Source organism: Diabrotica undecimpunctata, chromosome 9, assembly GCF_040954645.1.
Source record: "Diabrotica undecimpunctata isolate CICGRU chromosome 9, icDiaUnde3, whole genome shotgun sequence".
NCBI classification, from domain to species: Eukaryota; Metazoa; Arthropoda; class Insecta; order Coleoptera; family Chrysomelidae; genus Diabrotica; species Diabrotica undecimpunctata.
In genome coordinates, this window is record NC_092811.1 from 20,893,368 (window position 1) to 20,917,534 (window position 24,167).

Here is a 24,167-nt window from a genome sequence, read left to right on the forward strand (position 1 = left end):
AAAACACTAAACAAAGTGTCAGGAAATCATAGGGAATGTACTAAAGGAAGTAATGACAGGAATAATGTTTGTTTGATGTATTGGTGTACAAAATCCTAAGTGGTTCTATATATACGTATTACAAGGTACTAAATGGAACCTCCTGGTAATGTGTTATGAACGTAAGATAAAAAAAAAAACTGGACAGATAGAGGCAACGAGAGAACTTACTCTGAGCCCATGAGAATTGTTTTATCCAAGGAAGGTCTTTGGTGATGAATTTTTGTTAGCTTTGGCGCGAGGAGGGATTAGAGCGAGATGAAAAAGTTCGAATATGTTACAGTTTCCTTCTTTGTCGGTTCCATTCATCTGGCACATAGCATCTAGATGTCGCAGGTAGCCAGACTAAATACTGCAAGAGGCTATTTTTACAAGTAAAATTTTTGTTGACAATGTCTAACTTAGAAGCCACTGTTAGAATACAGGGAGAGAATTCTAGATCCTTTGAGATAAAGGATGGACTCAGACAAGGGATGCTCTGGCTTGCCTCCTATTTAATATTGCCTTAGAAAAGGCAGTCCGAGATACACGAATTAGGGATGGCGGTACTATTTACAATAGATCGATACAAGTCTTAGCATATGCTGATGACATTGACATAATAGGGCGTAGCAAGCGAGATGTTGAGCAATATCTCCTAGAATTGGAAACAGCGGCGAAACAGGTCGGTCTAGTCATCAACGAAGACAAAACCAAGTACATGTTGGTTACAAAGGATCCGATAGCAAATGAGGAACGAGAAACAGTCTTTGAAAGTCATACCTTTGGATGTGTTGACAACTTCACATACCTTCGGTCGCTATTGACTGCTACCAATAAAACAAGCGAAGAAATCAAAAGACGAATAAATCTTACAAATAGGGCATACTATGGATTCCAAAAGCATTTCCACTCAAGAAACATTCAAAGAAGAACTAAAGTTATTATATACAAAAAATTGCTGAGGCCGGTCCTCACATATGGAGCAGAAACATGGACTCTAACGCAGAAAGATGAAAGACTTTTGGGAATATTTGAGCGTAAAATACTCCGCAAAATATTTGGAGCTATAAACGACCAAGGGCAGTGGCGCAGAAGATATAATTTTGAATTGTATCAGCTCTTTGATGAGCCAGATGTCATAACGTTCATTAAAACACAGCGACTTAGACGGGCTGGACACATAATACGAATGCCAGAAAATACGATTGCTAAAAAGCTAACCACATGAACACCTGTAGGAAGAAGAAGCAAAGGCCGACCGCGAATTAGGTGGTTAGATGGAGTTGAAACCGACTTACGGATATTAAAAATCAGAAGATGGCAGTTGCCAGAAACCGAACAGAATGGCGACGAATCTTAGAGCAGGCCAAGATCCACAGAGGATTGTCGAGCCAAAGATGATGATGATGAAAATTTTTGTTCATTTTTGACTCTTTGTGGTGTGGGTTCGTCTGGTCGTGACGTTATGACGCCTCGTTGGAAGGGGAATGGAAGGGAAGTATGTTGGCGTCAACAAAAATCAAATATGGTGGTATGCACACAGGGCACATATATTATCTTCGCTCCTATTGATCCGATTGTAACGTGTTAGGTGTCTTGTGATCTGATTTAACGAATAAAGAAAACACATCATAGCGGCGTACATAGCATAATATATTTGGCACGCCATAGCGGCGTGCCAAAAGGATTATATTAACTCATCTTCAGTAAAGATAAGAACAAAAACTTCGCTTCTGATGGTAATTATCTGAGTTTTACATGCCCTTTTTAGCACACGATCTAAAATACCAAGATCATTGGGTTGACTTTATTTAATGCATCAGATCTAGCCTAGATGTCTAGATGCAAATGTGCTATCTACAAAGAAACTGAAAGGAATCTTTAAAGATCACAGTATTCAAAAGGTGAGTTTCACCTCTTCAGCAACCAAAGGAGTCAACTAGCTTATAGTTATAAAGCTGAATTTGTAAAAAAGTGTATATATTTCATTTATCATACTGATAACACTACGATGTAAATATAGTGATAACAAAAAACAACAAATAAAAACTACAATAACTAAGTCAAAACGATTAAAACATCACTAAAGCCCACAATAATTCCAAATAAAACTAAAAACGATATAAAAATGGTGCAAACTGGCAAAAATAAAAAAAAATGGTGATTCAAACACTACATTTTTGCTATCCCATTCAGTAGCTGGGGAAAAAAACAACCTCACAGTTACCAAATGAGATTAAAAAAACATAGGTGAAGCGTGCAATTCGTGCTAAGTTTAACAAAATGGTGCGTTTTATGACGAGTGCTAAAAAATGTACCACATAGGATATCGCTATTCACTAGTTTTTGGTTTAATACGCTTAAGTTTCCGAGCATTATTGACAGTTTTGTTATGGAATCCTCGTTAAAATATATACCTAGTCTATTGCGGTGTTTTGCTCGATATAAGACTAATTAGATTATAAGTATATTCCCTGAACAATTATCACTATTCATGAACTTATATTGATTTCATTTGGTTCAAAACTATAAATGTCAGTGTTATCTATTCTTTTAATTGGAATTAATCACAATAAAAATTCCCAAACACATAAAAAAGAAAGGAATAACACCAGCTTTCAGAATAAAATAACAACCTAGGCAAATATATTAAAAACAACAAGAGCCAACATAAAAAACACTTAAACAGTGGTGTGTACAAACTTAAATGTGGCGACTGCCCAAAAACTTACATTGGTCAAACAGGTAGAAATTTTAATAAACGAATAGCAGAACATAAAAGGGCTTTCAATAATAGAAAAACAGATTCTACATACGCACTTCACCTTCTAGATCATAATCATTCTTTTAATGACGAATTTAAAATTCTCCACATTCAAAATAAAGGCCTTAAGCTATCTTTGTTAGAATCTATGGAAATCAATAAATTAAAAAATACAGATATAATTCTGAATGACCAGCTTGAGACAAACAGTTCTCCCCTCCTCAACCTATTTCATTAGAGACTATAAAGTGTAAACCCATGCCAAAAACAGATCACTTGAGAAAGGCAATCAGCCGAAACAGCTGTAGTGATAAGAATTTAAAATAAATTTTGTGGAAGTTTTGAAAACAAAGTTTTCAGTGTTTTATTGTTACATAAAATGAATTTCCATCAAGTAACGGTCGAATCCATCAATTAGGAATTAATCACAATTATAATTGATAATACGTTTATCAGACTTGGATAATTTATGCGAACAAGCAGTAAACGAAAGAATAGTGAATCTTAGGCCTTTATAGAGGAAGATCTTGTTTATATGACCAAATACACGGAAATCGATGTATCTGATGATAATATGGAAGAATTAGTGGACAAACACAATCACAAACCGGCACTGATGAATCACAGGAACTGAACAATAAAAATTACACTGTAATGGATAGACTATTTTTTTGATCAGGAGGAAAAGTAGAAAAAGCTCCTTTTTGATAAATGAACTTAATTAAGGCCATTGTTCCTCCAAACAATTATCAAGAAATCGAATTTTTTTTTCAAAATTTTCTAGAAAATACTCTTAGACATAATCCCGAAGTCCCGCGAGACCTTGATGGTGGTAAAGAAGAGCAGAGAGAGCCAAGCAATTAATGCGACTACTTAAGCGGGACGGGTAACGGCAGCTGTTTACTTGAATGGCTTTTCTAGAAACCACGTTTTTTTAACTAAGTGGCACTCGTATTTCGAAACTATTGCACTTATCAAGATGAACCAAAGGGTATTTTACCTCTTTAGATGTATCTCTATGATCGGTACTACAACCAAAAATATTGATTGTTATTTAAAAAAAATATAAACAATTAACAGAGCAAAAAGGTTCGAAAAATTGAAAAGCCCGCCATTTTGTTTTTTTTTTTCGGTGAAAATGTTTCATTGCATTACCGAACATAGTCAATTCGATGCATAATATAAAACCATTTTGTATTTTGCTTTCGGGTGATTCGTTTTTAAGAAATGATTACACCCGCAAACAAATTGGACGAGTTGGGCAGCAATTTTCACAGCCGCCATTTTGAAAAATAACCTGTAAAAATGTTGATTTTTAAATATCTTTTGTAATATAAATAAAATTATTTTAACAAAACGCGTTTTTTTGAAGAACCTGGCCTCAGCATAAATTTCAAAATGGACGTAAAAATTTTTGGGAAAAAATACCAACTTCAACCGATTTCAAACGAAACGCAATATCATCATTTGCAAACACCAAATAATGTTACAGAGTACAGGCAACCTTTCATGATTATCTTACTTTCCTCTCCATCATATCTAAACGAGTTTAGGACTGGACCTGTAACGCAGTCTATAACAGGTTTATCTTCCCGAAACTTCTTCGATAAGTCACCAAAATAGGGATGTCAAGACCAATTTAGTGTGAGAAGTGTGCCTCGAACCTAAATCAAGACATTACCACATCACAGACGGTGACTTTGTGAGTTTTATTTAATTTTCTACAAAATATTGTAAAGTCGGACCTGTAATGAAATCTAGAACAGATTTATCTTCCGAAGTTTCTTCGATAAGTCACCAATGACCGATAAAAGTTTATTATTTTCACTTCTACCCATTTTTTCTCGCCATTTATCCTATAATTCGGCTTACTTTAAGCCCAGAACGTGTGTAATTAGAAGTTGACTGTATATATTTAAGCAACGCTTTTTGTTTGTAATTTGCATTAATTTTATTTTAGTAATTATTAATAGTTTTTCGTAATATTTTCAGTAGGCCATTAGAAATGGTAATATTGGCTGTAAAAAGATAATTAACGAAAAATAAGCACCTGCTGTTATATTTAGTGTCAAAAAACGTACTAAACCATTAAAATTATTATTTACACAAAACATAGACTATTTTATCTACCTTGAACATCATTATATACTCATGCATACAAATTATGAAAAAAATATATTTTGTATGTTATAGAAAAACAATTTTTTTCTGAATTTCAATTCGTAAGCCAGTCAATAGTGAATAGCGTTATCTTTTATAAAAAATAGTTGGATATAACAACTATATTTACGTAGGAATCCCAAGATGCAATTAAAAACTCCTTAATAATACCCTGGTGATACTATTCGTTGATAGTATGAAAAAAAAAACACAAATAATGGAGCTCTTTTATCATGAACTGAAGAGATGTACGGGTTAGAGGGTAGGGTTAGAAAAGAAAAACCAGTAGATTTTGCAAAATATAAAAGGCAAATCGGTTTACTGTCTATCATTTCTAATAAAAATGAATGCCAACGATGTGGCATATTTGCGAAATGTTAGTGTTACTCAGACAAATTTGCGCCAGTTACTGTTTCATTGCTACGATTTGCTTAACCCATACGGTTGCAGATTGTAGATCGTTTGATAGTCCCACTTGGAAATCTTTTGTTTCGTAGATCTATGATTTAACCCAAAAGCTCTAGGATTCTAAAATGTCTATTATCCGTCTTAGTTTCAGACAATAAATGTTCATTCGTTTCCTCTGTATCTCCATGCTCTGTCCACTTTGTACAGTTCTCAGAGCGTTTTGGTAATGACCTGTTAGCTTGCCGATATCCAAAAATATTTTCCTACATGCCGCATTAAATTCTTTTTCCCATTTTCGGACTACTTATGCCCTGGCACACATAACAAGGTACTTTGTTGTGGCTGCCGGGTAATCGGAAATAAAAGATGAGCGAAATGATAAATGGCCACAATGGAAAAATGTGATAGTAATCAGAACTCAATAGGTGTGAGGCGATTATAGATAAAAACAATGACCTACATTACATATATATATATATATATATATATATATATATATATATATATATATATATATATATATATATATATGTATATATATATATATATATATATATATATGTATATATATATATATATATATATATATATATATATATATATATATATTAACCATCACCAGATAATTATGTGCAAATGACATTAAAACGCCCATCTTAATGTATTAACAATACAGTGCATAAAATTGAATAAGTATTTGAATTAACGAACAAAACAATATAACTCAACAACTACATTAAACAAATTGTACTTTACAAACTTAAACCTTGTAGATTAACAAAAGTTTTTTTAGAAATAAATATAAAGCTCAGAGCTAAACCTTGCACAACATTATAAATGTTGATGTTGTTTTTAATGTGTAGCTGTTGCAGGTGTATAAAATTTAATAAATTTTCTCAAAGTTCCCCACCCAAAACTTTTGAATTAAATTCTTTTATACAATGATTCAGTACTCAACTGCTCGCTAATAATTTTATTTATAAATTCACCCCCTGATCATCAATAACAAACTGGTTCATAGATGGCTATAAATAAAATATGCATTACCCATGAATCAACGTGTTAAAATGAAAACTTTTCGTAGGTTGAATATTATATACTGCACTAAAAGTTTCCATTTTTCAGAGACGTAGAAAGGGGATATCAAAATATTATTGTTCTCAATTTTTCATTTAAAATTACACTTAAGTAGTTCCCCAACCGGTTTGTTTTATCGTTTTTAAAAGATTTTTTATTGTTTTTCATAAATTTGACGTGTTCCCACAACACTAGTGTCGAAAAAAATTTCATATTGTAAATAATTATCGGTTTAACTCTGATTACAACGAACTGTATTGAAAAATAATGATAAAAAACAAAACAGTTATTATAAGAAAAAAAAAATGAAAAATAGGTGAAAATGTAGTAATATGCGTGGCAGAATAGCTGTTCATGATAATATCCGCTGATATTCTGGGATCACAAACACCCAGAATTACCAGCTGATATTTCACGGACAACCACAGTGTATGAAACTGAAAAAACCTGATAAAAATGTTACTGTCCATGCAAAATATTAATGCAAACTCCGAAAATAGGGACGTGACAGCCAAGAATACAATTTTTATTTAAGTATTATGAAAACTATATAGGCCTATATTCGGCAATCCGAATAGAGAAAAGGGCTTAAAAAAAATGAAAACTACCGGGGTTGAGTAATTTTATCAATATTGCTATACATTCACAACTTTAAAATTAACAAACCATCACATAAGGCTGTAATTAAGCTGTAATGCCAGATTGAAGACGGCATTAGAAGTTATATACTCGAAGCAAGACTTGGGAAGGAAATTGTTATGTTGGCTGCTATAAATTTACCATATTATTCTTTTTCCAACAGTGTATGAAATATTTGTGGAAGCTATAAAAAGGTTAGAAAATATTGTGACAACCACAACCGAAGTAGAATGATAACGATGATTCGTTTCAACCTAATGGTTAATTAGTAAAATCTTGACTGATGGGATGAATAGATGGAAACAGAAGAATAAAATGATCGAAGACAACAAAACAAATAGAACGTTAGACACGTTTTATATGTTCAAAATGATGAAACGAATAGCTGGAACATACAGGTTAACTGCAAATAGTCTACTCGACAAACAAGAAATCACTGTCGTCAACAAACAAGACAAACTGGAGAGAGATTTATTAAGGAACTGTTTAAGACTCAAAACATTTACTGACAGAAGGTCTAGTAAGATGGAAGATTGCTAAAAGTGGGCTTCATACCCTATGTTGGTTGGTTTAGAGAAGATTTAAAATATGTATCGACTTTGATACGTAAAGGAGCTCACCAAAACTACTCATTTATATGAAGAATTATGATTAGTAAGACGATATAATATTTGTACTTCACGTCGCTCTGACTGCAGCGTCAATAAACTGACTGCTATCATACAGTCGCGTTCCCCTATTGCGACAGAGAAATGAACCGGTTGTATCAACCACGTCACTTCTCATTGGTCATTTAACTGGTCATTGGACTGGTTTCCATCAGTCTTCTCTGTCCCACTGGGGGAACGGACATTGTATTACAGCTAGACTATTTTGTATTATATGTCTATGTCTAAACTTGTGTGTACCTAATCTAACTTACACCATTGTATATTTCATGATAAATATCACTGAATGACTGATAAAAAATTTCCCAAGAAAAAATTAAATAGCATTGCAAAATATTTTTAAATACAATAAATTTTTAAGTTGACTAACTGATCATAAAACATGATTGATGACTTTGCTAATGATTGATTAACTATATTATTTGTATTATACCGTACGTCCCTATTTTCTTATCTATGACTGACACGCAAACATAAGATTACCTTCATCTTTCAGACCCACGACGGTCTTTTTCGAAGACTCCAGCTGATCGGACAATCTCGAAGCTGCCAACAAGCCTTGATTCCGTTCTTCCAGCTGCGCTTGCAGGTTGGCTATTTCTTTCCGAAGTTCTTCTTGCGCTTGTTTTTCGATGTTGATATGACGACGAATGCGGTCGGTCTCCCTAATAACATCTTGTTCTTTATCTAAAACGATGATAAAATTTTAATTAAAAACATTAATAGAGTATTTCGTCACCACTGCAAACAACTGATTATAATATAGTAAACTAATTTACATTATAAACATTAGAACTATTAGTCATAGATTTAAAATGTATGAAAAAAAAATTATTCTGAGAATGTAGACTTCAATGGTTAGTCAGATTGAAGACACTCTTTTGCAATCTATTAGTAAATAAAATGACCACAATTTTTATATTTTGCGAAAGCAAATACCGTACGTATTTCACAACTCTATAAAGAATAATAAAACAGAAAACTACGGCCAGGTTGACGATGAAATTCGATAGCGCTTGTCAAAAATACACACAATCAAGTGTGAAAAGACAATGGAGCAGATGATCTGACAAGTTAAATTTGCGACTGGAACACTAACACCAACATACTATAATAGAAGAGTCGTAAAACCGTGTGGAAGAAGGATTCATAATGCTCGATCGTGATCGATCATTCTATGAGGTTAGCATGACCTAATGGAATCTAACGACAGCATAATTACTAAGAAGATCACGAATGTATATGGCGGAAATAAGAATGTTTAGATGGATGGGTGGAATGAGAAGTATAAAATCAAGAATAAATAATATATTAGGGCAAATCAAGTGTTGCACCAACTGATGCCAAAATGAGAGAGCATAGGTCAATATATTTATTGTAAGTTCCTGAAAGGAATAGAGGAGAAAGACCAAAGAACATCTCGCAGGATATGTCTGTAAAGAGGATTGATATTGTTATAACCCAAGATAAAAAGCTATGGAGAAATGTAATTATGGAAGTCAACCCCCACATAGTGATAAAAGCAAAGTGAATTTATGATTCTACTTAAAAATTTAATGCACGAAATGGGATTCAAGAAAAGGAAATACTGCATGAAGACCCGAAAGGGAAACAGTACAGGCAAAATGTTCCGATGCAGCAAACGAAAATATCTTTCTACCATATCTTATCGGTCGCTCTCTCCTACTTCTTTCAGGAACAATAGAAGAGTAATACTATTAATTAATTTCACCGTTCATCGAAAAATGCACTCCTAAATATTCTACAAGAGAAATGTACCAAAGGAGGCTAGTACAGAAGATACAGCTGAAAAAAATAGACGACATCGAAGATATAAACGCGAGCTGGGAGAAAATTATAAACAACATTGAAGAAGCAGCAACAGAAGCTCTAGGAAAACGCAAAGGCATATTGAACAAAAGAAACAACAACAATACACTATGGTTCAGAAAAGAAATAAAAGAGAAATGTAAAGAGAAACGAGAAGCCTACACACATTACAAAATATCAAATACTCCAGAATCCCGAGACACCTATAGAACAATAAGAAATGAAACTGGTAATAAGAACAAAAAATGAACACTGGGAACAGTTTATAAAAAGGATGGAAAGCGACTTCTACGGTACACAAAAACAAATATGGAGATTCATAAAAAACCAACGGAAAAAAATGGCAGAATTGCAGGAATACAATAACATACCAGCAAACAAATGGGAAAGATATCTGACGGAACTGTTTAAAGGAAAGGAAAATAATAATCAACCCAATAACGTACCTGAATTAAGACCAGAAATAGAAATCGGTTTTCAGGAACTAGAAATAGCCATAAATTCACTCAAAAATAGAAGGTCGCCAGGACCAGACGGAATGACCAACGAGCTTCTAAAATAATATAAAAAAAAATACAAAATCTAATATTGCACTACAAGATACCAGACGCGATAAAGAAGATGCCAACAATTATAGAGGTATAAATCTACTGAATATCGCACTTAAGCTTACTATAGAAGTCCTAACCAACAAAATCAATAAACTAACAACTTTATCAGATGAATAACAAGGATTCAGATCCGGAAGACTCTGCGTAGGTGCCGTATTTGTACTAAGACAAATCACAGAACCATCGAGTACAATAAACCAGCATAATCTATGTTTTATAGACCTGACATAGGCTTTCGATCGCATCCAAGTCAAAGACGTCTTACACCTACTGTATAAAATAAACATACCAATCAATATTATACAAACCATCGAAAACATCTACTTACATAATCGAATACAGGCAAATATAAATGGAAAACTAACACAGTGTATACCAGTAAAAAGCGGAGTTGGACATGGTGACTTGTTAAGCCAACTTCTCTTTAATATAATAATGGACGAAATCATACAAGCAGTACGTAAACAGAAGACAAGCTCAAAAGATTAACACACATCTTCAATACAACAGACAAGAAATACAAGAAACAGGCTTTAAAGCCTACATACAAGAAGGAAGAAGAAGAAGAAGAATCGAAAAATGCTCATATCTGCTACATTCGCCGGTCTTTCTTTGTTTGTCTTACATTTAGTGTCTTACATAATTTTCCTTTAAACTTCACTGTGATTTATCTATCAAACAATACACCTCCCGCATTTTCCATTCCATCAATCTCGTTCTAACGTATATTACTGTACGCAGATCGATATAGGTATTTGTTAATTGTCCTGTAATATCCTACGATATCGTTAATAAATTAATTTACATATAGTAATATATTGACGTGACAACGTCTTAAATTAGGTTGTGGCTCGGAGTCATTCATGAAAAAGTGTAACGCCCGCTCACGTCTGTTACAGTGAGTCACCGAACGAGAGAGAGAGGCCCGCCGGACCGGCGAATGCCTTGCGTCTCTCTCCCACTCAAACATGATCGGTCCGCTGCGCGCGCAGCACTAGAGAATTAGGCGCGTTGAATCGGTGCGTGCTTCCGTGCTTGTGTCTCTGTCTTTCTCGAGCGTTCTTGGCGTTCAAGACACATTACAGCAGAAACACTTCCTTTCATTTCATATTTCTCCTATCATCGTCCTATCCTCAACAAAATCACTCAAACAGAAATTAGTTAAGTTTAAGTTTACATGTACAATGTTTTAGTAAACAAAATATATTTCTATAGTTAAAATTTGTGCAATTCTTATTTTCATTCAATTCCTTGTTCCTATTGTGCAATTTAATAATATTCATATCAATAAATATTCTACCAAGAAAAAGACGTTGTCACGTAAAATCTTCGCCCGTAAAACCGACTTTACAGGCAACCGATTTTTTTTTGTTTGATTATACTGAATGAATTTTACAATGCTTATAATATGAATAAAGATTAATTATTGAATAACGGGACAGATTGAATACAAAAATCAATCTAAATTACCTCGTATATACCTATTTTGTTACAGTGAACTTCATTCTTTCAGCATCATGACCCAGGACAACCGCCAACACACAGATACATACCAAATTCACTGAATACTCAAGACAAAACACTACATATCTTATTACAGTAGGATTATAAAGATACCATTTTATTGTGTTGTATTATAATTATAAATATGATGAATCAGCGGACCTTAAGAAGTTTTAAGCTTTGTTTACTCGAATCTAATGAGCCTGAGAGGTTATAAAAGCTTATCTTATAAGTAGGTACAGGGTACAGGACCAGACTTTCGTTATTTAATCTTTAGATACAACAGGTGCCGCTTAGTCTACTAAAATTTAGATAACTATTAGAAACACTCGATTAAGAATAAAGTTTCGTAATAAATTGTGAAAAATAGAAAAATATTACAATATACAGTGTTATCCAGTTAGATTGAAAACACTTCTTCAAATTTTACACAATGACGACTTGGTAGTCCAGTGGGAGAGATATAAAAATTAGAACAAGTCGTGAGTTCGAAATGGACCGGAGGTGGAAACTAAAAAGAAATATTTGTCGGGTCGAAATTAGCTTGAGATACCGAGGTTATTCGGATATAATACGCGACCATTCAAAATAATGAAGCTGACTTTACTTAATAACAAGGCATTTATTCGACACACCACACAACAATGATTTTCTGGCTAATACTGTATAATAATGGCTTAATAGAAAATGAAAATGTTTTACGTATATTTCTAATATAATTTAGTCACAAGAAATATTGTATTATAGCTGAAGCAGATTTATTTGGACTTAATTCACAGTTGAATTCTAATAATAAAGCCTACAAATCACAAATAGGTCAACCAAAACTTTGAGCATAAAGTAAAGTTAAAAGTAAATTCGTCCATCAATTTAGGAAACAATTTTACCAAGGTTTGATAAACTTTCCTCACTTTCTGCTTTTATTAGAGAAATTTTATTTCTAATTTTCCGTGACTTGTTCCCTATATTCATGAGCTTTCGTGACCTTTTTGAAATATAAAACTCTTTAATACAGTATACACTGAATGAAAAGTAGTAGTGAAAACATTTTAAGGCAGTATTACAACACCGGGGTGATACCCAGACTGGCTTCAATCTACATTTTTACCGCAATCTCCAAAAAACACAAAGCAAGAAAATACTCAAAGACATTCACGTCATAGACCCGTCTCACATCATTATTTGGAAAGTATATTATGGACTAAAAAATACCTTCAACAGAAGATGTTGGTTAATGTTTTTTTTTTATCTGTGTCTGATTGCCAATGGCTATAGTATTGAGGGCGAAAGAAAACTGACTTGATATTTTACAACCAACCTATAAATTCAAAATAGTGCGGACGAAAACATTTAGTTTGGTAGTTAGTAAAATGATCATAACCTTCGATTCATAAAACGCTGCCATAATTCCAATTAAACATATAAGGTTATCTACCTTCCAACCAGGTTTCCATCCAAGTGTGATGCTCATACAACTGAAAGCAAGACCGATCGACATCAATATAATTCAAGTGTGTGCACCTACAACAGAAGGAACAGAAGAAGAGGAAGAAGAACTATACAAGAAGTGAAAAGGTTGAAAAAGCAAGACCTAACAATTGTCATGGGTGACTTCAACGCCAAAGTTGGGGCCAGCAAAACATCATCTGCAGTTGGACCATTTGGACTGAAACCATTTAGGAAATCGGAACGATCGGGGAGATACATTGGAGGTAAAGTAGCAAAATAGCAAAAGATAATAATGAACACCTGGTTTAAGCTACACCCAAGGAAATTGTACACCTGGCAATCTCCACAGGATTCTGTGGAAAGGATTGTAAGAAATAAGATTGATTACATGCTAGTAAATGAGAGGTATAGGAACAGCTGTACATCTGTTCAGGTTACAAGAAGGTATTTAAAATACCGTTCTAATCTATTTTCAGTTTTTTAAATAAATTTCTCAAATAAATTCAATTTTCGATGTAGAAAATACTTTTAAGTTGCCGTTATGAAACGCTACTGATAAATTTAAAGAGTTAAGAAGATCAGATAATTTGTGCTGATCAAATTTTAATTTGCTAAAATGCATCGTGAATATTAAAATGCAACCGATATTATTTTGATATATTCTTATTTGTAAACGACATATTTGACCTCCGTACAATTAGTAGATCAGGTTACATTTATGAGTCACCCTCCACAATTTATTGTCGTGGTATAGTGAGCAGAAGTTGTAATAATCGTTTTGCTTGTTTTTGGTCTGAAATATTATTCAGTAAACTACACTGGATCCTATTTACAAGAGCATAAGATAAACCGAAAAAAAATTATAACTATAATATATAAAATATATGCACAATACCTTTCCTAAACTGTTCAAGCACGAATTGTAGATTCGCCAGTGCTGCGGCTTGTTTTGTATTCTCATCCTCGGCATCAGAGATCTGCTTTCGCAAAGAATCTCTTTCGGCTATCGCAGTCTGCAACTGACTCTGAAGTGACTCCACTTGTTGATTGGCTCTTATACTGACAGATGTATACATGGTACTGGAACTCTTTTCCCTCTCTTCAATATCTGATACCTTCGCCTTCAAAGCTGCGTTTTTCTGTTCGGCTTGGAAGAGTTCTTGAGTGTAATGCTCTTCTAGCTCTAGCAAATGAGCTTGAAGCCTATCTACCTTCTTTTGGAGGGACGTTTCTTTTTCAGAAGGAACCGATCTCTCTGCTAATAACTTTTGTGTTTGAGCTTGTTCTTCGAGAAGATTCTTAGCCAGAACTTCACATTTTTCTTTGAGGAAATTGTTTTGGTCCGTCAGTTTTTCTATTTCGTTGCTTTTGGCTTCGATATCTTCAGGGGAAACAGCCGTTTTCAGTTGTGCTTCTAAATTTTTATATTTTTCTGCTTCGGCTATTAACACTTGGTTCAGTTTTTGGATTTCGTTATGGTATGTAACATTTTCCTGATGTTTCATGGTTACCATGTTGATGAGTTCATTGCGGGAATTTGTGATTTCTTGTAGTTGATTTTGCAGCACAGATATTTTTTCTGTAGTTTCTTTTAGCTGTGACTGAATTTGGGTTAGTTTGTTCAGTTCTGCCTGCAAATTTGCTTTTTCTAAAACAGTTTGGTCTAAAATTAGTTTTAAGTTATTATAATCACTATTTCCTGGCATCTCCTCCGTTACATTCTGTACTTCTTTTTGCACACTATCGGTCTTGACAACTTCCAACTGTTTTTCTAAATCTGCCACCAAATTTTGTAGTTCTCTTATCTTTTGTTCATTAGTATCATTATTTGTCTTAAATTCTTCTTGTTCTATTAACAATTTATCGTTTTGGTTTTGTAATTCGACAAAATTGTTTTGGAATTCAGCTACATCTCTATTTGTTTTATCTAAGGCTATTTCTATATTGTATCGTTCTTCTGCTTGGGATGCCAATTCGTTGTTCTTCTGCTCAAGTTGTAATTTTAATGTAGTTTCTGTCATTTTCGAATTTTTTAACTTTTCAGTAATGTTTTCAACCTGGGATTCCAAAGCTTTTTTACCATTTTCCTCTGATACTAGTTTTTCTTCCAAAACGTTTATTTTACTTTCAAAGTCCAGGTATTTCTTTAAATTTTCGTCACTCTGCAGTTTTATATTAGAATTTTCACTGAGGAGCATCTTGAATTTGTGTTTGAATTCCTCTATTTCATCCTTCATACTATCAGAATTTATGTTAAGTTCACTAAGTTGATATTCCATATTTTCATTATCTGTTTTTAGTTTTTCAATTGCAGATTTTAGCTCGGAATTTTCTTCATCGGAGAATACTAAATTTTCTTTAACTTCTTCCAATTCTCTTTTTAACGATTCATACTCAACTTGCAACTGATCGAAATTGTTCAACAAATCCTGATACTCTTTTTGTTTGGTGGTAATTTCTGTTTCAGTAACACTAAGTTGTTTGACAGCATTTTCTAAATCACTGCCACTTTCTTCCAAACTATCTTTTCGCATGTGACTTCTTTCTAGGTCATCAATAATCTTTTCCAAATCCTCGATTCTTCTATTAGCATTTTCAAGTTGCGTCTCCAGAAGAATCATGTTATCTTCATTGGACTCAGATATTGTTTGTAGTCCGGGATGATTTTTGTATGCCTCAAGCTCGGTAATCAATAGGTCATTGTTTTTTGCGAGTTCGTTACATTCGTTTTCGAATTCTTTTGCTGCTTGTGCGCTAGCTGATACTTCTTGTTGAAGTCCATCAGATCGTTCCAATAGGTTTTTAATTTCTTCATTCTTTTCTGTTAAAATTGTGCTTTTCTCTTCTGATATATCTTGTAAACGTTTTTCTAGTTCATTACATTTACTTTTTAGTTCGCTAATGGTGTTTATGATTCTTTTGATACAGCTACTCAATTCGCGCTCTTGAGGATCTTCGTCAAGATCTAAGATATTGTCGGATTTGTCAAATTTCTCCAGACTTTCCGTTATCATATTCACATATTTTTGCTGAAGACTTTCTAATGCAACCGTATGGTTGTGTTTTAACTCTTGCAGTAGTTCTTGTGAGTCTTTGAGCTCTCTAGTAAGACTTATCTTTTCTTCTTCCAAATTTTCAACCTTCTGGGTATCAGCTATGTTTCTTGATTCCTCTTTTCTTAACTGCTCTAACTCCTCTCTGAGGACGCTGATCTGTGCTTCATGCTCTGTTTGTATGTCTTCTAATTCCCTTTCTAAATCGCCATCCATTCTTCCTGCAGCTTTTACCAACAAATCTTCGTTAAGTTTTTTGAGCTCTTCTTTCTGCAGCTTGTAATTTTCTAGTTCTCGTTTTTGATTTTCAACGGTATCCTCTAAAGCTTTAACAAAGGAAGAATCAACAGTAGTTGCCTTTAATTCATTATTTTCTTTTTCTAAATTACTTATATATTTTTTGTTGTCTTCTACAATTTCTTCCAGCTTTTTGATCGTATTTGAATCTTCAGTGTGTCCCGTGGTTAACTGCTCAACTTGTCCATTTAAAGCTGAAAGTTGCTGATTGTGATCAACTGCGGATTTTTCTAGCTCTTCTTTCAAAAAACGGACTTGTTCTTCGTACGTCTCAAGGATAATAGCTAGTTTTTGGACGTTTTCTTCGTCTTCGATACTCTTCTTTTCAAATAATGATATCTTGTCGTTTGCTTTCTTTAATTCAGAGTAAATAAGCTTGTTTTCACTTTCTAGTTTTTTAAAGTGCTCTTTTTCGCTGGATTCACCTAATTTTTTAGTATCTTCTATAACTTTCTCAACAGCTTGATTAGAAGTTTGTAAAACAGCCATCTCCTTTTTTAGCACTTCGAGCTCACTAATTAGCTTACGGTTCGCTTCTTCAAGCTCTCTTGATTTTTGATTAATTTCCTCATTGTGCCCTTCAACGTTTTCACCTTGTTCTGTACGTTGAAGCCTTTCTATCTCCTTTCTCATAGCTTGTTCTCTAGCAGCTAGAGCTTTATTATCTTTTTTTACTTTGAGAAAATTTTCGTTGACGTCATTCAGTTGGAATTGTAATTTTTCCTTCATCTCCATGATGTTGGCCAAATTCTCTTGATTATCAGCATCCAGTTGGTCCAGTTGACCCAGTAAGTCAGATTTTTCATTTTCTAGTACATGAATTTGCTTTCTCAGGTCGGATATAGTATCTTGTGGTGTCGTCGTGGATGAATCCTCTGCCCAGTTCCAAGATCCATTGGAAGATGCATTGTGAGGTTGGGTCTGCAAAGAAATATATAAATTAGATGACTTATTATGAAATGTGTAGACTACTTTATAAAATATAGTATTGCGTATACTTTACAAAATATTTTTTCAGACTGTACGGAAATAAAACGTTCAATGCGATCAAACCTGTCAATTTATTATTTGAAAAGAAATTATTATATTATGATTTAGTTATTGCCTTATAACCTTTTATTTTTTAGAGTAATTTATTTTTGGAATATTTTTATTAATTTCAATCACTGTTATGATACGCCCCTGGGGAACTGACTTTTTTGTTTGGTGTTACTCATTTGCTAAGATACATATTCATGGCCCACTAGACCTTCGAAACAACACTGTCTGTATGGTCGTATTATAAAATATGTAAAAAATAAAAAGGCGATACGGGTCACAGGAAATTCTTCGGCTAAGTGTTAACAATGTTTAAATATTTGTACCCCGAATTTTAGTCGAAAGTGCTGCGAGCTCGTAATCAGAGTAAACAAACTTCAAGTTGGGCATGGAATGTAGATGTTACTGTTCTATCGGGACCAAAAAATTTAATGTGTATCTAGATTTGTCTGTTTTTTATTCTGAAAACGATGTTGTGTAGAAAACATTCAAGTAAGAGGCAAATTTCATAAAAACTACAGATGCCGAAGAAATTTGGTTTCAAATGGATGGGTGCCCTGCGTACAATAGCCGGGAGGTTAAGGAATTCCTTAAAAACAGTTTTAATAATTGTTTGATTAGACCTAACTGTAACATTAAGTGGCCTCCGAAATCCGGAGATCAAACGATTATTTTATCTGGGGACATCTGGGGATAGCATTAAAAATGCGAATTATCAAGTGTGTAAAAAGAACGCCACGCGTATGTTAGACGAGAATTTTACAATCGATTTGGATACTGCTTAGTACAAAATGGCGGATTGTTTGAACATTTTTTTATTCGTTCTTTAACCTTTCAAGGACACCGTGGGGTCAAATGTACCCCAGCTACTATATAAATCATGATATTTTGACAATCTAACGAGACATGCGCATGCCTCAATGTAAATTCTAGTTAGTATGTCCTTACCAGTAACGCTTAGTGTTTCGTTCGAATTTAGTTTATAGTCAACCAGTGACGATGTAAAATTTTTTCGGGGTCGGTTTGACCCCAAGGTGCCTTGCGTGTTACATTTTTTGTGCGATATATGATATGTAACTAACATTTATCGTTTTCTTCCAAACGTTCTTTAAGTGAACAAGAGCTACAACAGGATATGGACAAATTCTTTTTACAATAAGCTGATGATGTTATCTCATACGATTATCTCTATTGTCTGTTGACAATTGGTTTTCTTTCGTTGAGCTTTTTAACAACTGATGATAAACTTCTGCACGAATAACGAACTTAGAATAAACAACACATTTTTTGACCACAAATACCAACACAGATATACATTTATTAACACCCGTGGACAAAGATCTAAAATAGATTATGTTATAACCAACAGATACATCCATCAAAAATAATCGACGTAGGATGCCTCTACTCGGTAGATGTAGATAGCGACCATAACCTAGTATTATGTAAAATAAGAATCATCCTGAAATACTTTACACCCAAGAGAGCGGTGCCAACACAAACAAAAATCAAAGTCGAAGGACTAAATACGGAACCCACGGAATACTTATATAACAAAAGAATATCAGAGAAGATCGCTGGGAATGAAATATTAGATCACGATAAGATCGAGGAAAGCTGGGAAAAACTCAAAAATAACATAATTAACGCAGCAACATAATCACTTGCAGAGAGGAAAGTAACAAACACTAACATTTCAAAAAAGAAAACACCATGGTTTAAAGAGACAAAATGTGAACAAAAAAAGAAATCCTTTTTACAGTAGAGAACAGGAGATTCCCAGAGTGCTTTATTGTTCAACCTGATTATGGATGAAATAATAAAAAAAGTAAGAACTAAAAAATGATACCAAATGGGAGAAAAACAACTTAAAATAATCTGCTATGCAGACGATCCAATACTACTCTCTCAAAGTAAAGAGGATTTACAACGTATGCTGCACCAATTTAATATAACCGCCAGAAAATTTAACATGTTAATTTCCCCAAAGAAGACAAAATGCATGGTTACAACAGCAGCAAATTTACTAAGATGTAAATTGGAGCAGGAAAGTCAGATAATAGAACAAGTGATGGGGTTTAAATATCTAGGCATCACATTAGCTACGGAAAGCTCGAAACTGAAGTGAAATATCAAGTGAAAACAGCACACAGAGCCGCAGGTTGCCTGAATGGCAGAATTTACCAAAACAGTCATCAGCCCAATAATAACATACGCGGCAGAAACACGATCTGACAGAGAACAAAAAGGATGTTAGAAACAGCAGAGATGAAAAAACAGAAGAATTTATGACAAGACACTATAGTACAGAGCTAGAAGTACAGATATACGACGTAAATACAAGGCGGAGAACATAAAGAACTGGGTAAGAAATAGAAGAGTAGAATGGAACAATCATATAAGCCGAATGACAACTAATAAAGTAGTAAAGACAGCAAGAGATGGTTCCCCAATAGGAAGACGATCACTAGGAAGACCACGAAAACGATGGTACAACTTACTGGAGTAAGCGAGAAATATCTCCTTTGCTTTTAGATGAAAAAGTAGAGGGACGTTCTCAATTTGCATTTGATGACAAAAACCCTGGTTCGTTTCCTTAAAAAAAAAGTGATTGTTTTGTTGTCAACGATGCACTATTCAGATAAAATTGATCCTGAAAGTGGTAAGCCGCAAATTATACTAGATTATAATGGGACTAAAGATGGCACTGATACGTTTGACAAACTTTGCCATGCCTATAAAACAGCAAAAAGCACTCGACGATGGCCAATGCGATTTTTTATGGAATGCTTTATGACAGCGCCATAAATGCTGCGGTGTTAAATAATTTAGATAATGAAAATAATAAAATACACAGAGGAATATACCTTAAGCAGCTCGCTTTTCAATTGACAGAACCTTTACTTAGAGTTCGGTTTGAAATCCGACTTTAAATAGGACTCAAAGTCGACATAAGAGATATTTTGGAGATCCCCGAAACAACTCTTGAACCAAGAAGTTTATCAAAACGCGTTAAAAGTCAGTGTATGTATTGTAATGCTATAATACGAGTATTTGATAAACTAACAAGACTTAATATATTAGATCCAAGATTCTTTGTTAATTTGTTTTTGTTAGTATCGTTTTTCAAGTTCAGCAATTCAAAAGAATGTGCTGGCATCAACAAACCCACTGTACGGAGAAATATGCAATACATAAGACTTATCATACTTACATTATTTTACAACAACACTTAACGCAATACGATATGTCACCACAGACATATAATATCCAACCATGACGTAGGGGAGAATAACGCTGATTGTAATGTAAATAAAAACTTCAACCGTTTTGATAATAACCTCTTATCATTATGTATGCGCTTATTTCGTAGTAACGGTAGGGCCTATATCTATAAAAAATATCAATTTGAAGACAGGAAGCCGTTAAAAAGTAAATATACATAGTAGATATTTAGCTAATCTGGAAAAATCGGTTATGTAGTGCGTAAATGACCTATATTCCCGCTTTCTAACTTTATTTTGATGATTATAATTCTAATTCACACGTTTAAATTCTAGCAAGAATCAGTTCCCGTAAATTTTACGCTGATTTCCACTCTTCAAACTTCTATATCGATGAGTTTCGTGTGAAAGACTATCGTGAAAAATTTCGACTGGAATATCACATGTGCTATTCTAGTATGCCATGCATTTTGTATATTAGTTTGACGATACTGTCAGCTGGTTGTCTGCGTACATCTGTAACTAATGTTGTCATACACCTTTTACATCACACTGCCACAAGGATAGCTCCTTAAAGAAGACAGGAAGACTTGTCGAAAGCCTTAGATGTAAAAGGGTACCCCATTGTAAATTTTTGGGACTTCTCAAGATCTAACTGTTTAACCAATCTGCAATGGCTGGAAGGTTTTGTATGGCTATAGAAGATCTTTTAATTGATAATATTGAATATAGGCTGATAAATTGGAAAAATAAGTGCCATGGACAATGAACAAGACAGAGAGAGATATTTATTACAATTTACTGACGACCAGAGACAACTTTTAATTCTAGGAGAAAACGACAGAATGAAGGGGATTCGAAAACCATAGTTATTTTCGAGCAGAAATTAGTAAGAAGGAACTGACAAGCAGGAAATTTAAGAAAGAATAAACTTAGGAAGAAGAGCTCCAAGTAGATTAAAGTAAGAAAAATATATCTACAATACGATCATCAAAAGTATGTATCAAAATTTACGAGGCAGAAACGTGAAGATAGATATAATTATGACAAGAGACACTATGGAAATGAGTGTCTGGCGGATATTATCGCGTCGAGACAGTTGTCAAAAACGAATAAATAAAAGATATTGGGACAGAAAGACAATCGTAAAAGTTGTTGAACAATAACAATTAAGATGGTATGTACATGAAGTCCGAATGAATGACTGAGTCGCGGCTTGCAAAAGTAACTTGGAATTGGAAACCAGTCGAGGACTAACATCAATAAGGCAATATGCGAGGAAAACTAGGACGACAAAATGTGCATGAAGTAGACTTCTCATCGATGACGATTTAAGTAAACTGCAAATCCAAGCATATTGAAAAACTACGGGATGTTTGGAATCTATATTTTGCTAATGAACAATATCATTTGCATTCTTTACGCAAAATCATTTAAAAAATATATAATTAAGGGATTATTAGTATAATTTTTTCTTTTAACCACATTTCTAGCATATTTCCATATTTTCTCCATGCATCTACTTACATGAATAAGTTTTGCCAGATATTTGTTACTCTTTCTCTCAAGGTCAAATAAAGTTTACATTTTAGCATATAAAGTGGTAAGTACCCGACGAACGCCTCTGTTCTATTTAAGTCACATAACGTCGTCGTGGCCGCACAATTATTGCCCTCATATACATTTAATTGTTGCATTTTAAATATCTGAAAATTACACGTGCACAACATTTTAACACACCTGTGTTCGAAACAAAGTGGCTGCCAGGGCCCCGTATTGTTTTGTTTATTGCTTCCCTACCAGGCGATAACCATTTGCGGTGGATAAGGATCTCTACATTTTTCGCCTTTTAACTTTTCATTGAACCGTTTACGAAATCATCGGGGATTTTCATGCACGGAATAACTTAAGTCTTTGTATAAAAATGGTACTATGCACTTGGTGTGAGTGCAATACCTTCGGTTTTTCACGGATTTAGCCGATACTTGATGAAAAACTCATTTTGAATATAAACACAAAGCAAATTGCTCTTTTGGAAATTGCACAGCTCTTTGTTGTCTTTATCAATAAAGTTTTCTAAGTAGCGTACTTCAAAATTAAAGTACTAATATTTAGGGATGGATTTGTTCATCGATGATTGGGGGTCTATATCAACTCTCACATTGCCTTCGTTTCTAACCAACTCTCTCTCGTAAATAACTAGTCCTCATCGTAAGAATAGCAGTCTAAGCAACTTGTGAAGATCGTCTCTAAATTTACATCGCACAAACAGGGAGAAGTTGGACAAATGCATTTAGGAACACAATATACATACTATGTACAATAAACGATACATCTACTTTTATTTGCTTTTAATGTTGACGTAAAGAACATTTTTCATAAAATTCACATTCAGTTCTCGTGAGAACCCGATAATATTTGAATATTATTGGCTTTGAATTGAATAAAAGTGCAAAATTGGAAGTCTATTTAAACAGTTGCTTAGGTAATAGGATATCTTATCAAAAATCTAACACTACAGGATGTTGAACGATTACTAAAACCATTTTCGAGGCATATCTGGGTGTGAAATATAAATAAGTGAACTTGTGTAATCCGGAAAAATAATGGCAAATAAGGATCGGCTTTATTACGTCAACGTTTAAAATGAGGCTTGTATTTTTCAATATTCAATATGTTTTAATAGAACATTCGGTTATATATGTGTGCCGGTATTAACCAACAACAATTCAAAAACTTCAGTCGGGAAATATACTTCTTCTTGTTCTTCCTTCTTGTATGTAGGCTTTAAATCCTGTTTCTTCCTCAATATTAGCCTCCTAAATTGTTTAAATTATCGCACCTTTTTCTTGGTCTGTCAATAACCTCTCTTCTTCGTTCATTTAGTGACTTATCTAGTGCTATTCGTACTATCCTATCCTCTGCCATTCTACTAATGTGTTCGTTCCACTCCTGTTTCCATTTTTTCACCCATCCATTTATGTCTTCTATATTGCATGCTCTTCTTATGTTTTCGCTTCTCTTCCTATCCAACAGACTTTTCCCTGATATTCGTCGGAATATTTTCATCTCTGTTGTTTCTAGTAGTCGTCTCATTTTAAAAGTGTCAGGTCTTGTCTCCGCCGCGCCGTGTATGTTAATATAGGTCAATTGCTGCTTTATAGATTCTTGTTTTTGTGTCTTGTCCTAGATTTTTGTTCTTCCAGATTGTGTCCTTAAGAGATCCCGCCGCTTTACTTGCTTTTAAGCTTTGTTGTATTTCTTCTTCAACATCTTCGTAACTAGTTATATCTATTCCCAGATATCTAAACCTTGCTTCCTGCTTTATTATCTTCCCATCAATTTCGATTTTACATCGTAGTGGGTATTTAGATGTTGTCATACATTTGGTTTTTTCTGCTGATATTATCACCTGGGGATTATGA

The 24,167-nt window shown here is 33.9% G+C and overlaps 2 protein-coding genes across 5 annotated transcripts in view; one reads left to right on the forward strand and one right to left on the reverse strand.

Moving 5' to 3' along the window:
- The window catches only part of LOC140449647 (guanylate kinase), a 202,127-nt gene that overhangs the window by 111,854 nt on the left and 66,106 nt on the right, over positions 1-24,167 (forward strand). The gene's annotated exons all lie outside the window — the stretch shown is intronic.
- The window catches only part of LOC140449644 (uncharacterized), a 197,524-nt gene that overhangs the window by 9,111 nt on the left and 164,246 nt on the right, over positions 1-24,167 (reverse strand). For all 3 annotated transcript variants that reach the window (XM_072542891.1, XM_072542893.1, XM_072542894.1), the window contains 2 exons: positions 14,026-17,401; positions 8,221-8,424 (listed from right to left, as the gene is read on the reverse strand). In XM_072542891.1, the coding sequence (XP_072398992.1) occupies positions 8,221-8,424; positions 14,026-17,401 (3,580 nt within the window). The remainder of the gene's footprint in view (positions 1-8,220; positions 8,425-14,025; positions 17,402-24,167) is intronic.